At 45.4% G+C, this 13313-nt stretch overlaps 1 protein-coding gene across 2 annotated transcripts in view; it reads right to left on the bottom strand.

Moving 5' to 3' along the window:
• Positions 1-13313, bottom strand: part of LOC119855839 (guanine nucleotide-binding protein G(i) subunit alpha-1) — a 67573-nt gene that overhangs the window by 21753 nt on the left and 32507 nt on the right. For both annotated transcript variants that reach the window (XR_006275831.1, XM_038402650.2), the window contains exon 4: positions 5037-5194. Coding sequence is in view for 1 of the 2 variants with exons in the window: in XM_038402650.2 (XP_038258578.1) it covers positions 5037-5194 (158 nt within the window). In the remaining variant the exon portion in view is untranslated. The remainder of the gene's footprint in view (positions 1-5036; positions 5195-13313) is intronic.

Raw genomic sequence — 13313 nt, 5'->3', positions numbered from 1 at the left:
TGTGCCCTAGAATGGAAAAGCTGGTCTAGGCAGAGACCAAGCAGCTGAAGGTTATCAGGACTATTTGGTTTAGTAAGCTCTGGAATCTGTCCTGTGGTATATAAGCTTGTGCAGAGGTCACATCAATGTGAGCTCCTACGAATTCCAGGGACTAAGGGTGGCAAAAAGTTGATTTTTCAACGTTGATGCTCACTCTTAGGGAGGAGAGAAGAAGCTGGGACATCAATGCTTGAGCTTTCTCTTTGGATCACACTGCCAACAGACAGTTGTCCAAGTTGGGGAAGACAAGGATTCCCTGACATCATAGGTGAGCAGCTACCACAGAGAAAACCATTGTAAAAACTCGTGGAGCAGCAGCAAATCTGGATGAGACCCTGTATTGGAAGAGTCGATGCCCCACTTTGAATCTCAGGAGCCTTCTGTAGGTCATATGTACGTTGATATGGAAGTATGCACCTTGCATGTTGAAAGCCATATGCCTTTTTCCAGTGAGGGAATGATGGCCACAAGTGTGACCATATGAAATTTCGACTTGCAAATCGAATGGTTGAAGTGTCGGAGATCCAAGATTGGTCTCCATCCCACTTTCTTCTTGATCATCAGGAAATAGTTGGAATAGAACCCTGTGCCACAAAACGCTGCCGGGACTGGCTCCCCTGCTCCTCTCTGCAGGAGGAAGTCCATCTTTAGGGTAAGAATACTGTCATGAAAGGGATCTCTGGGGCGGGAGGGGGATCATCAAATTCTGTGGTGTAGTCATGTCAAATGATGTCCAAGACCCACTTGCCCATTGTTATACAACTCTCAAGCTGGTTGAGAGTTTGAGATGCCCCTTGAAAGGAGTGGAGGGTAGGAGCACTGGTGTGCGGAATGACTGATGGCTCTCTAGATGCACTAAAAGACCACTTTCGTGATGACAGTGTGTTGTGCAGAGGTCTGCATTATTGGAACAGGCAGACATGCTTGAAGTACCTTAGGGCAGTTCTGATGAGGTTCGTACGTCCACTGGTGGCAAAAGTGTGGAGTTCTATATTGTTGGACTGATGGTAGGCGATAAAATTCTCTTTGGTTCCAGTGTATATATGCCCAAGGATCATAAGGTGACTCTAAAGCAGTGGTGGGCCACCTACAGCCCGTGGGCTGCATGCAGCCCATCAGGATAATCTGATTGCGGGCCGCGAGACATTTTGCTGACATTGATCGTCTGCGGGCACGGCCCCCCGCAGCTCACAGTGGCTGCAGTTCACTGTTCCTGGACAATGGGAGCTGCGAGAAGCGGTGGCCCGTCCCACCGGGCCACATGTTGCCCACCACTGCTCTAGAGTCTTTTAGTTAGTGTAAGGAATCATCAGTTTTCTGATTGAAGAGATGTGATTCACTGAAGGAAAGGTCCTCAATAGTGTTTAGCACCTCTCTAGGGAAACCTAAGGAGTGTAACCAGGATTTCTTCCTCATGACAATTCCATTCACCAATACATGCAAGGACATGTCCGCTGAACCAAGTGCAGCCTGAAGTATGGACTTGGTGACAAACTTGTCTTCCTGTACAGTTGCTTGGAATCAAGTACAATTCTGATGAGGTAACTTATCTGCAAATTCCTCCATCCAGTCATAGTTCATAAAGCCATTCTTGGCCATCAGTGCCAAGTAGTTAGAGATCTGGAACTGCAGTCCAGTTGAGGAAAAGAATGTTCGACCCATGAGGTCAAGTCTCTTACCCTCCCTGTCTGCCATGATGTAGTGTGGGTATTGTTGTTTGGTCTGCTCCAATACAGCCTGTATTACCAAGAAGTTAGGTGGAGGGTGTGAAAATAAAAGTTCTGGTTGGGGGTGGGGGAGAAGAGGTGTAGTACCTTTTTGCAGCCCCATTTGGGGTTGGTGCACACGTGTCCAGGATGTGCCACATAGTGCATGCTGGTTGAAGAATAGCATCGATTGGTAAGACCACCCTTGCCAGTACCAATGTGTGCAGAATGTCTAGTAACCACATCTCTTCCAGTTGCATCTCAAAGTCAATGGCTATCTCCATAGGAGTTCTTGAAACTGACAATAGCCATCTTGTGGAGAGGAAGGTGTTGATGACACAGCTGCGCCTGGAGATGACGAAAGGAATCTCTCCAGATCTGCCAGTACCGTTGCAGCCGGCCTGATCGGTGCCTCGTCTAATCTCATTTCTGGTTAACCTCTCACTTCCGGACAAGTGGGATGGTGAAACAGGGGAGTTCTTCTGAGCCGAATGAGACTATTCTGGAGGCATATATTGGGGCCATGAGCTCCATTATGGCCAACCCGGTTGATCCTGCTGCTGTTATACTTGTGCCTAAGCAGACATATACCAGCTTCTTGGGTAAGGCAAAGGGGTAAACTGCCATGGAGCTGTTGAAACCCTCTGGTAGTTGTATTTCCTGAATGGAAGCAGCAGACCATGCTGAACATCCAGATTGTCAGATTCAGGAGTCGTAGTCTTCAATGAGTGCCAGTGTCAATAGAACAGGATGTGTTAGAGGGGTACGTCCAGCAGGTGGTAGATGTAACGCATGAGATGGAGCCCTCTACAGAGGTGAGTGCATCAGAACACGTGGTGACCTCGCTCCCTCCAGGTGAACAGTTCTTGAGGGCTGAGAGTGCTTCCGAGTTTCCACAGAGTCAATAGTATCTGGTCCATTGATGGGACCAGAACCGGTAAAGGCATCTGGGACTCCACCGACAAAAGCAGGAGGGGTACGCAATCTGGCGCTGGGACCGGAAGATCCGGCAAATGGTGCAGTCTTTTATCAATCAGGTGAAACCACAAGGCAATACAAGGGCACATACGCGGACCACTGAGCAAAACTACTCTGAAAAGCTTTGGCTTCGGACACGTGTGGAATATAATAGGGACCATCACTCGAAAAGGAATGACTATTTCCCCAATAAAGCTAGTTACCTAAAATACTGAAGACATAGAGACTTTGAGGGATCATATTAAAAGTAGGAAAATGACCAACAAAAGTGACTTTCCAGTTCTTTTTGTCATGGATGTGCTTTCTTCAGACTTATCTTTCTATTAAGTTATTTGCTACCTTGAGTTCATCCTGTTTGTCCCTATTCTCGATGACTTGAAGACTCTAAAAAGTTCAAGCTGTCCTCCAGGTTCAGAGCAGATAAAAGCAGGCTGGAGAAATCTACAGCAGTGTTTTTCAACAACTGATCTGTAGACCAATGCCGGTCCCCGAGATCTCCCTGACCCAGTTTAGGAAGGCAGCAAGCCAGTCCCTGGTATCAAAAAGTTTGAGAAACGCTGATCTGTAGTATTTCAATGCACCAACGACATCATGTTTTAATTCACTATATATGGATTTGAATCGGTCACTTTGTTATATTTTTTAAAATTAAACCAATCGTTTAGCCTGTTGTCAAGGTTCCTTCCCCACTCTGAACTCTAGGGTACAGATGAGAGGACCTGCATGAAAGATCCCCTAAATTTATTTTTACCAGCTTAGGTTAAAAACTTCCCCAAGGTACAAACTTTCTCTTGTCCTTGAACCGTATGCTGCCACCACCTGTTAAACAAAGAACAGGGAAAGAGCCCACTTGGAGACGTCTTCCCCAAAATATCCCCCCAAGCCATACATCCCCTTTTCTGGGGAAGGCTTGATAAAAATCCTCACTAATTTGTACAGGTGAACACAGACCCAAACCCTTGGATCTTAAAAACCATGAAAAATCAATCAGGTTCTGAAAAGAAGAATTTTTAATTAAAGAAAAAAAAAGAATGAGCTCTGTAAAATCAGGATGGTAAATACCTTACAGGGTAATCAGATTCAAAACATAGAGAATCCCTCTAGGCAAAACCTTAAATTACAAAAAGACACAAAAACAGGAATATACATTCCATTCAGCCCCAGCGTATTTTACCAGCCATTAAACAAAAGGAAATCTAACACTTCTAGCTAGATTACTTATTAACTTAACAGAAGTTTCTGAGACTGAATTCCTGATCTGTTCCCAGCAAAAACATCACAGACAGACAGACCCTTTGCTCCCTCCCCCAACTTTGAAAGTATCTTGTCTCCTCATTGGTCATTTTGGTTAGGTGCCAGCGAGGTTATCCTAGCTTCTTAACCCTTTACAGGTGAAAGGGTTCTGCCTCTGGCCAGGAGGGATTTTATAGCACTGTATACAGAAAGGTGATTACCCTTCCCTTTATTTTTATGACACTTGTGTACTACTCAGTGTTGGTAATTCATGATTTAGGTATGCTAAAACCACTCTGCCCCGATCCCTTTCCTTTGTACTGCAAAAAAACTAGTAGCAGCAAATTTGAAGATCAATCAGGAACAGAAGATTTATTAAACTTAGAATACGTTCAGATGATTCAGAATCATGATTTACACATCACAAGCCTGTAATTACATGATCTTATTACTATTATCCTCCTTCTACCCTATTTTCCATCTGTTTATCCTCTGTTGCTGCATCTAGTCTTAATTAGTTTTAAACTCACTAGGGCAAGAACTATATCTATCTATGCATTTGTACAGTGCCTAGCACAAAAAGACAAATCCTGATTGGTATTTTTGGGTGCTACCACAATATTAATGTAAAGGAAGTGAAGGAAAGTTCAATTGACAATGCTGATTAAGAGCCAACAGTCATGGAAGGTTTCCATGTACAGAACAAGTAGCTTTGAGACCACAACTCCTCCCCCAACCCCACACCCCCAATATACGGGCAGAAATAGAACTGGCCATATAAAGCAATTGAGAGTACCTGTTAGTTTTTATTTCTTCCATTAACTGCTCTGGGTACTGCTCACAGATTTGACCTGTTAATTCCAGCACAACACTTGGGTTCCCCTCCCAATTCCTTTTCTTCGAGTTCAGACTTCTACATCAAGACTGCTACAGCTGTCTGATCCCATAAAAAGGGCACATCTATCTAGGTACTTCTAAGACTCCCATCAGCGTAGTATCAGACTGCCTCAAAGAATTTCATCTTACAATCTTTACCATTTTACAGGAGAGGGACAGGCTTAGTTACAGTTCTACACTTACTATGCTGCAGAGTCATTAAGCTGGTATTCTCTGGATCTATTGAAACAGGCTTGAACTCCACTATCTTTCCACAATCTCTTGATAACTCCTGCAAGTTCTGTGGTCATAAATCCTTCCTCTGCTGCTCCAGCTAGTACAAAGAGTTGTCGGGCATCATCCTGTAAGACACATAGGAACAGAAAACTTGAGAGGAAAAAAAATAGAGCAGAAATCCATATCATTCCTTTAAGTCAACAGAAGGACGTAAAAGCATCAGCCCAGTCCACAGCAAATGTATGAATTCGTGGAGTAAGGAAATGAGTATGTCTACACAGCCCATAACAGTGACCTCCCGACCCAGGCTAGCAGACTACATCTCACGGAGCTCATGCTACTGTAACCCTCGTGACTAATAGGGAGATCTCTTTAAAGAGATCTATGGGGATGAGGTAGGAATAAGTTGTGTCTGAGTCCTCTTTTTTTTTTTTGGTAAAGTTGAATTTTCATTTATTAGGCAGACAATACAAAGAGATTCACTTAGATTTCTGACTCTGTTGTGAAGGTATTGAAGACACAAGCATAATCTTCTGCTCCTCAATAAGGAAAGCTCATTTGATTCTGTCATGGACACATGTAGCACATGTGGAACTGCCATAGGCTCTGCTAACATGCTTGTTTTTGGATGCACAGCATGAACACCGCAAAGTCTTCCTGGACACACACCACATGCAGACTTCGGTGCCTTGCCAACTTTCTTAGTATAAAGGTAAACAATCCTGTTACCTAGTGTCCAGGACAGCCTGGTCTTGTTAGAGGCTGTGTTGTAGAACAACCTACGATGATACGTCAGATGCTGAACCATTTTTTATATCTGGTCTGGGCAGATGCAATTAGATTCCACACACAAAAGTTTCTGGAATAGGGTGTGGCAGTTTTGGGAATGCTAAATAGGTTCCCTGAACTCAGACTTCATAAGGGCAAGTAGTCAGGGCAGCGACTTTGCAAAAGGCCATGGGCACTGTATGGTTTGGGAGAAGCTGAGCTCCTGGAGCAGAAAGCAGACTGTTTTCCCAAACTAAAGCATTTTGCAGCAGGTTTTTTTTTTTTAAGCTATATACTGAACTAAGTGGTTGATTAATTGTGTAGCTAACTAGCTAACTGAGTTGATTTCAGCAGAGCAGGAGGAAGAGTCTTCATGGATTCCAACTAAAGATTTCTACAAGCAAGTAGTGGGAAGATGTTGCTTTTAACTCAGCAGACTATATAAATTTTGTGATCAAAGACTAATAGAGACTCAAATAAACTAAACCTAAGCTTTTGGGAGTTCAGTTTCTTTTAACTGGGTTTCTGTGGGGACTGACCCATTTAGATTTAATTTGTTTTCTTTATTTATGCTTATGAATAAACTGTGAAGATAATGTATGTGGATTATAAAGTAGCCATATTATGCTATAAAAAATAAATTTTAACTGTTTCTTTATCATAAGATTTTATAAAATTGGTACTTAATTAAGTTCATTCCTTTTGTTCTTTTTGAGACTTGAATGTGTAGAGGTTGACCCTGTGCAATCCTTGCTGAAAATCTTTAGACTCAATTCTGGGTCTCTTGCTACTTTTCTATGGGAGCTTGTTTTTTTTTAAGGGCAATGAAGTGAACTCTAGCCCACCCACAGGTTACATTACCACACTAAAAATAGCAGTGTAGACAGCACTTTGAAGTTGCAACTCAGGCTGGAGCTTGGGCTCTAAACCCCACCCCCGTGTCTAGGCTTCAAAGCCCAAGCTTCAACAGCTACACCTCTATTTTTAGCACAGTAGCACAAGTCTGAGTCTGTCCATCCAACTGTAGAAAATAAAAGCTTATTGTTAATTTAATTTTTTATATATTGACACACTGGTAGTAAATCAAATATTTGCATGAAGACACTAAATTTTATTGATAAAGAAATTTTATTTCTCCTCCCATTTCTAGATATGGTGATAATGAAGAGCAGTTCTTGTTTTGAGGGGGTTAACCATTACATTACCATATTAGAACACTGTGGAATTCACAAGTCATATCATAGTATCACCGGTTAAAAATTTCTTATCTTACACTTATACTGTTCTGACCTTCAATACCCAAAAGATTAACCACAAGAAGAAGAAAAAAACCCCTTCCTTACATCTTAATTTTCAGGTCAGTTTGAAATTACTGTACAGGAATGGCATGTCCCAACACCACAAGAATTGTAGGTCCTCGTCTTTTTGCCCTGATTCTCTTACAGGCAAGGCTTGCTCGTTTGCCACAAACTCAAATATGGGTCCCAGTTCTCCAGGAAACATATTGCAGTTCAAATTTTGCCTTCATTTACAAGAGCAAAACTTTCACCTAAGGACAATTAGACTGACAGGTGTAACTGAGGCCAGAATTTACCACAGCTATTCTATACATTTACCAGTAAATACAAAGATGAAAAAAACACTGCCCCAAGGAGCAGACAATTTCAACAGTGGATTACATAAACAACTGAAATAGTAACAGACACCAAGAAAAGGGAGAAGCAAGAAAGGACATTTGTTAAATACACAGATATTCTCTTCTTTATGAATATATACATCTAAGTAGTTGAAATATTTGTTTTGTTTTGAAGTATAAGCACATATTTTTGAGAGTGGCAAAGGTGATTTCTCTAGAATGATTTGAATAAAACAGTGGAGCCTTGACAACAGAACTGAGAAAGGTACTATAAGCAAAGGGGAGCATGGCAAGAGACAAAGAGACAGCTCCTGTAGCAGAAGATGGAAAGTAGGTTTCAATTAGACTGGTATCCTTGGTGGAATAGAAAGGGATAGAAGACCTTGGATTCAAAAGGTGACCAGGTTAGAAATGTAGGCAGGGACTGCATGATGCAGGGAACAGTTTATGGAGCACAGAACTATTTATGAAGGTAGCAATCACATGCATCTCTCCATCCCACCTCCAATTCCATCAACAAATCTACTTCTTGTTTCATGACTTATCCTTCAGTGCCACATTTCCCTTTAGAGAACAGTAGACACACCAAGTGTGGCTTTATTATGGGACATTAGGATCAACTCTTCTTTTTATGAAGTTAGGTAATGCCCTCCCATCCTTAAACAGTCTGGAATAGAGGGGCTTCCCCTCAGGAAAATAAAATGGTTCCTAACTTTTCCGTAAATACTGTTTTGTGATTTGTTGCTCATGTCCATTCCACATTAGGTGTGCGTGCACCATCATGGGAAATTTTTCCCTCAGTGGTATCAGAGGGCGCTAGAGCCAGCCTGACAGATACTATGCGCTCATGTGCTGGTATAAAGGGTCTGGCTGGCCCCTAACCTTCTCAGTTCCTTCTTGCTGACTAACTCTGAAAGAGGGGTAAGGAGGGTGGGTCGTGGAATGGACATGAACCACACATTTTGGAAAACAATCGTTACAGAAATGTTAGTAACCATTTTTTCTTCAAGAACTTGGACATGTCCATTCCACTTTAGGTGACTTACAAGCGGTACCCAAGGAGGTGGGTTTGGAGTTCATAGACATGCAGATTGCAACAGTACTCTTCCGAACTTGGTATCATCTCTGGCCTGCTGGGTGATGGTGCAGTGGGGGGAGAGGGTATGTACTGACGACCAGGTTGCAGCTCTGCAGATGTCTTGCATCAGAACCTGAGCCAGAAGCCTGAGTTCTCGTTGAATGATCAGTCAAGATGGCAGGAGATGCAACACCTGCCTGCTTGTAACACATACGAATGCAGGAGGTGATCCAGGATGAAATTATCTGGACCGAAACCGGGAGGCCTTTCATCTTGTCTGCAACTGCAACAAAGAGCTCTGTAAATTTACAGATCGGCTTGGTCTTCTAAATATAGATGGTCAGGGCGCATCTAACATCCAACGAGTGGAGATGCTGCTTCTCTGACTTCCTGCATGGCTTGAGAAAGAAAACTGGCAGGAAAATAGCCTGGTTACTATGAAACTGCAAGACCACCTTTGGAAGGAACACTAGGTGAGGGGGTTCAGTTGTACCTTGTCCTTAAAGATCATCAGATACGGGGGTTCTGACATAAGAGCCATAATTGCTGAGACCCTCCTGGCCGAGGTAATTGCTACCAGGAAGGTGACCTTCCAGGAAAGATACGACAGACAGCATGATGCCAGCGGCTCAAAGGGAGGGTCCATGAATCTTGACAAGAACAGGTTTAGGTCCCACAGTGGAATCATTTTGCAAATTTGAGAGTAAAGTCTCTCTAATCCCTTGAGGAAGTGGATGGATAATTCATGAGACAAGACTGACTTACCGTCCACCACAGGGTGGAAGGCTGAGGCACAAATTGCAGATTAATTGGAAAGGCCAGACCCTGTGTTATTTCTGGTGAAGCAGGTATTCCAGCACAGACTGGAAGGGTGACTGAGTCGGAGAGAGACCTCATAGGGAAGACCACAACAAGAAACTCTTTCATGTGGCTAGGTAACTTGCTCTAGTAGACGGTTTCCTACTACCTAGCAAGACCTGACAGACTTGTTCTGAACAGGCCTGTTCTGCCAGGTTCAACCATGGAGCTTCCCTGATGGTCAGGTGGAGGGCCCCGAGGTTCATGTAGAGTAAACAGACATGATTTTGTGAGATCAGGTCTGGGCGGGGCAGAAGCAGTAGTACTATTGACAGGTCCAGCAACGTGTTGAACCAGCACTGTCGCAGCCACGCAGGGGCTACAAGGATAACCCTTGTCTTTTCTCACTTGACTTTCAAAAGGACCTTGTGTACCACAGGAACAGGAGGTAATGCATAGAACAGCAGCTCTGTCCGTGGAAGTAGAAGGCACCAGCAAGAGCCTGGGCTGTGACCGCGTAGCAAGCAAAACTGCTGACATTTCCTTTTCAACCTGGTTGCGAACAAGTCTACCTGGGGAGATCCCCACCTCCAGAAGATGGATCTGATCACCTCTGGGTGAAGGGACCACTCATGGTGAGAAGAGAAAGACCTGCTGAGGTGATCTACCAGAGCGTTCCAGGTTCCCAGAAGATGGGAAACTTCTGTGTGAAACAGTGCATCCACCTTGAAGTCCCACAGGCGATGGCCTCCTGGCACAGGGTAGAGGAACACACTTGTCCTGGTCTATTGATGTAAAACATGGCTGCTGTGTTGTCCATAAGCACTTGTACAACTTTGCCCATGATCTGGGGAAGGAACATTTGGCAAGTTAAGCGGACTGCTCTGAGCTCTCTGACATTTATGTGCAGGGAAAGCTCTTCCTGGGACCACAGGCTGAGTTCTGAGGTGCTCGAGGCAAGCCTAGAAAAGATACATCCAAAATTAGGGATACTAAAGACTGGTGGTAAAAAAGGGAGCAAGCTCATGACAACTAATTGGGGAATCCTTCTACCAGTCGAGGGAGGCAAGGACTGGGGCAGGAACTGTAATCACCGAGTCCAAAGGGTGTGGTTCAGTGAGTACACAGAGGCCAGCAATCTTGAAAGGGTCTGAGGCGCAGCCTTGCTTGCCATACCTTGTAAGTGCACACAGCCATGTGGCCCAAAAGTCTGAGGCTGTCATGGTGAGGTGGGCATTGACCTTGGATATCACAGCTGACACTGTCTGGAATAAAGCCCCTGGGAGGAAGGTTCTGGCCCAGGTCAAGTCAAGCACTGCCCTGATGTATTCTATTCGCTGGACAGGAACGAGAGTCAACTTTTGCTCATTTATCAAACTTACCCAGAGCATGGAAGGTGGCTTACACTAGGTGCAGTTTTTCACTTGAGCCTCTGAGTGGCCACTGATCACCCAGTTGTTCTAGGTACAGATGGACTTGAACGCCTCGCCTTCTGAGGAAAGCAGCTACCACCGCCAAGCATTTTGTGAAGTTCTGTTCGGGGCCTCGCAGTACCTGTTTGACCCTGGTAGCGAAGCTGAGATGGAGGGGGGCAGTTGCCTGTGTTTGTAACCCCTGCTCCATTTTTTAAAACAGGTCCTGGTGAGGCAGCAGAGCTGAGAAGCGGGCCAGCACCTGACGCTTGAAATGTTTCCTCGAAGGTGCCAAAAGAGTAGAGGCCCAGAGATCTGAGGGTAGTCCTGGAGTCATTCAGACCATGGAGCTTTGAGTTGGTCTATTCTGTACCTTCAAAGGTAAGATCCTGGATTGATTAGTGGCCTCAGGTGGTAGCTCTGAGGATTGGAGCCAGGAGCACCTTCTTATGAGAACAGCCGAAGCCATTGTTCTGACCACTGCATCAGCTGTGTCTAGGGCTGCTTGGAGGAAGGCTCTGGCTATGGTCTTCCATTCCTCCGTCAGGGTGGAAAACTCTTGCCTGCAGTCATGTGGCATCAAGTCTTCAAAATTTGCCATAGAGTCCCAAATACTGTAATTGTATCTCCCAAGCAAAGGTTTGTTGGTTGGAAATGCAAAGCTGTAACCCACCCATCAAATAAATCTTCTTACGAAACAGCTGTAGCTTCTTTAAGTCCTTTTGCTTGGGATTTGCACCTAACTGTTCTTGTCTGTCCCTCTCATTGGGCACATAGTACCTTTTCTCTGCCCAAATTGAGGTGGGAGAGAGAGAGAGAGAGGATGGGGTCTGCCACAGGAACCTGACCGGACTCATAACTGCCTCATTGAGGGGTAGAGCCACCTTTGATGGGACTGCCATGGCCAAAATATCAATGAGGCTATGTGAGGACTCCAAGAACCTCCATCTCTAGCCCCAGGTTAGAAGCCACCCTTTTTAGAAGCTCCTGGTGAGGTCCAAAGTCATCCTGTGGTATCAAGCCACTTGGTCCTGAGACAGCTTTGTCTGAGGAGGAGGAAGAGGCCTGTACAGGTGTGTGTGGGGGGGTTTTCTTCCTCTTCTTCAGCCCCAACCACATCATCTAGGCTTAAGTCCTGCGTGTTGGGGTACTGGGCTTGGTACTGGATTCCAAGTTGGGTGCCGGATGGTGCAGTGGAGGAGCCCTCCTCTCAGACACCAGCAAGTAGGAATGGCTGGGCAGAGGCACTGATACCAGGGGAAAACCCCAGGACTTGCATTATCCATTGTCCTCTGGGCCATGTGCTGAGCAGGACTGGGGAAGGAGGGAGCACACTGAGATTTGGTGGAACGTAGGACTGGTATTGGTGGCAGCCCCTTGGTTGAGTGCAAGGCTTCATCTCCAACTCTGAGGAAGAGTCCTCTTGAGACAATGGGGGTGCGGTATCCTTCTTTTCCTTTGACCGGTGCCAAGGGTCTGGGGATCAGTGCTGGCGTGGAGAAGTCTTCGCCGATGACAGAAGGGCCAGTTTTCCTCTGGTTGGTACTGAAGAACCCAGCACCAGGTATGAGTTCAGAGCAACATGCTCCCTTCTTCTCGACACACTCGCCTGAGCCGACAATTGTCCCATTGGGCTCAACAGAACCGGGAGTGTCATCAGGTCCCTGGCCGCTGCAAAGGCCTCCAGGGTGGAAGACATTGCAATCCCGCTGGTGCCACAATGTCCCTCCGGTGTTGGTGAATGGTCCCACACCAGACTCAACAGCACCTGCAAGCACGGCAGAGTCAACGCTACGGTAACAGGGGTGAAGAAGTGACATGACACAGGTTGCGCTCCACTGCACTCTCCTTGTTTGTCTTTTCTTTGTACCAGGGAGTGTCCCCTCTTGGACCATTGTTTCTTCTGCCTCTTTCTTGGTACCAGAGAGGGGGAATGGTGCCAAGAAACATGCAGTGCTGGAGAAGCGCTTCGCACTGAAGCCGAGGTGCTTGGTGCTGAGTCAGATTGGCTTGGCTTCAACGCCAATCTAAGCATGGCTTCCATTAGGATAGTCCTTAGTCTAGCCTCCCTATCCTTTTTTGTACAAGGCTTGGAGTCGCAGCAGATTTGACAACACTCTCGTCAGTGAGCTTTTCCCAGACACTTCAGACAGCTAGAGTGTGGGTCGCTCACTGGCATAGGCTTGCCACAGGAAGTGCAGGGTTTGAAGCCAAGAGACCAGGGCATGCCAGGCCCTAGAGACGAAAGAAGCCTCTTTAAGCTAAGAGAGGGGAGTCTATCTATATATACACACAGTAATATTATTTACACTACTACTAGAAATTAAAATGAAGATAACTAGAGAATAACATGAAAAAACCCCAACCCTGAATGAGCCCCTTGCCAAAGCAAGAAAGCTGTTCCAGTGGCCGTCACAGGAGGCAAGAGGGAACTGAGAGAGTGTGGGGCCAACCGAGCCCCTTATATCAGTGCATGAGTGCATGGCACCAAAGGATACTAAAGCCGGCCTGACGGGCACCACTGAGGGAAAAATCTCCGGCGACAGTGCACG

This window comes from Dermochelys coriacea, chromosome 1, assembly GCF_009764565.3.
Source record: "Dermochelys coriacea isolate rDerCor1 chromosome 1, rDerCor1.pri.v4, whole genome shotgun sequence".
NCBI lineage: Eukaryota > Metazoa > Chordata > Testudines > Dermochelyidae > Dermochelys > Dermochelys coriacea.
The sequence above is the reverse complement of the archived record's forward strand: the minus strand, read 5'-3'. Positions and strand labels throughout refer to the sequence as shown.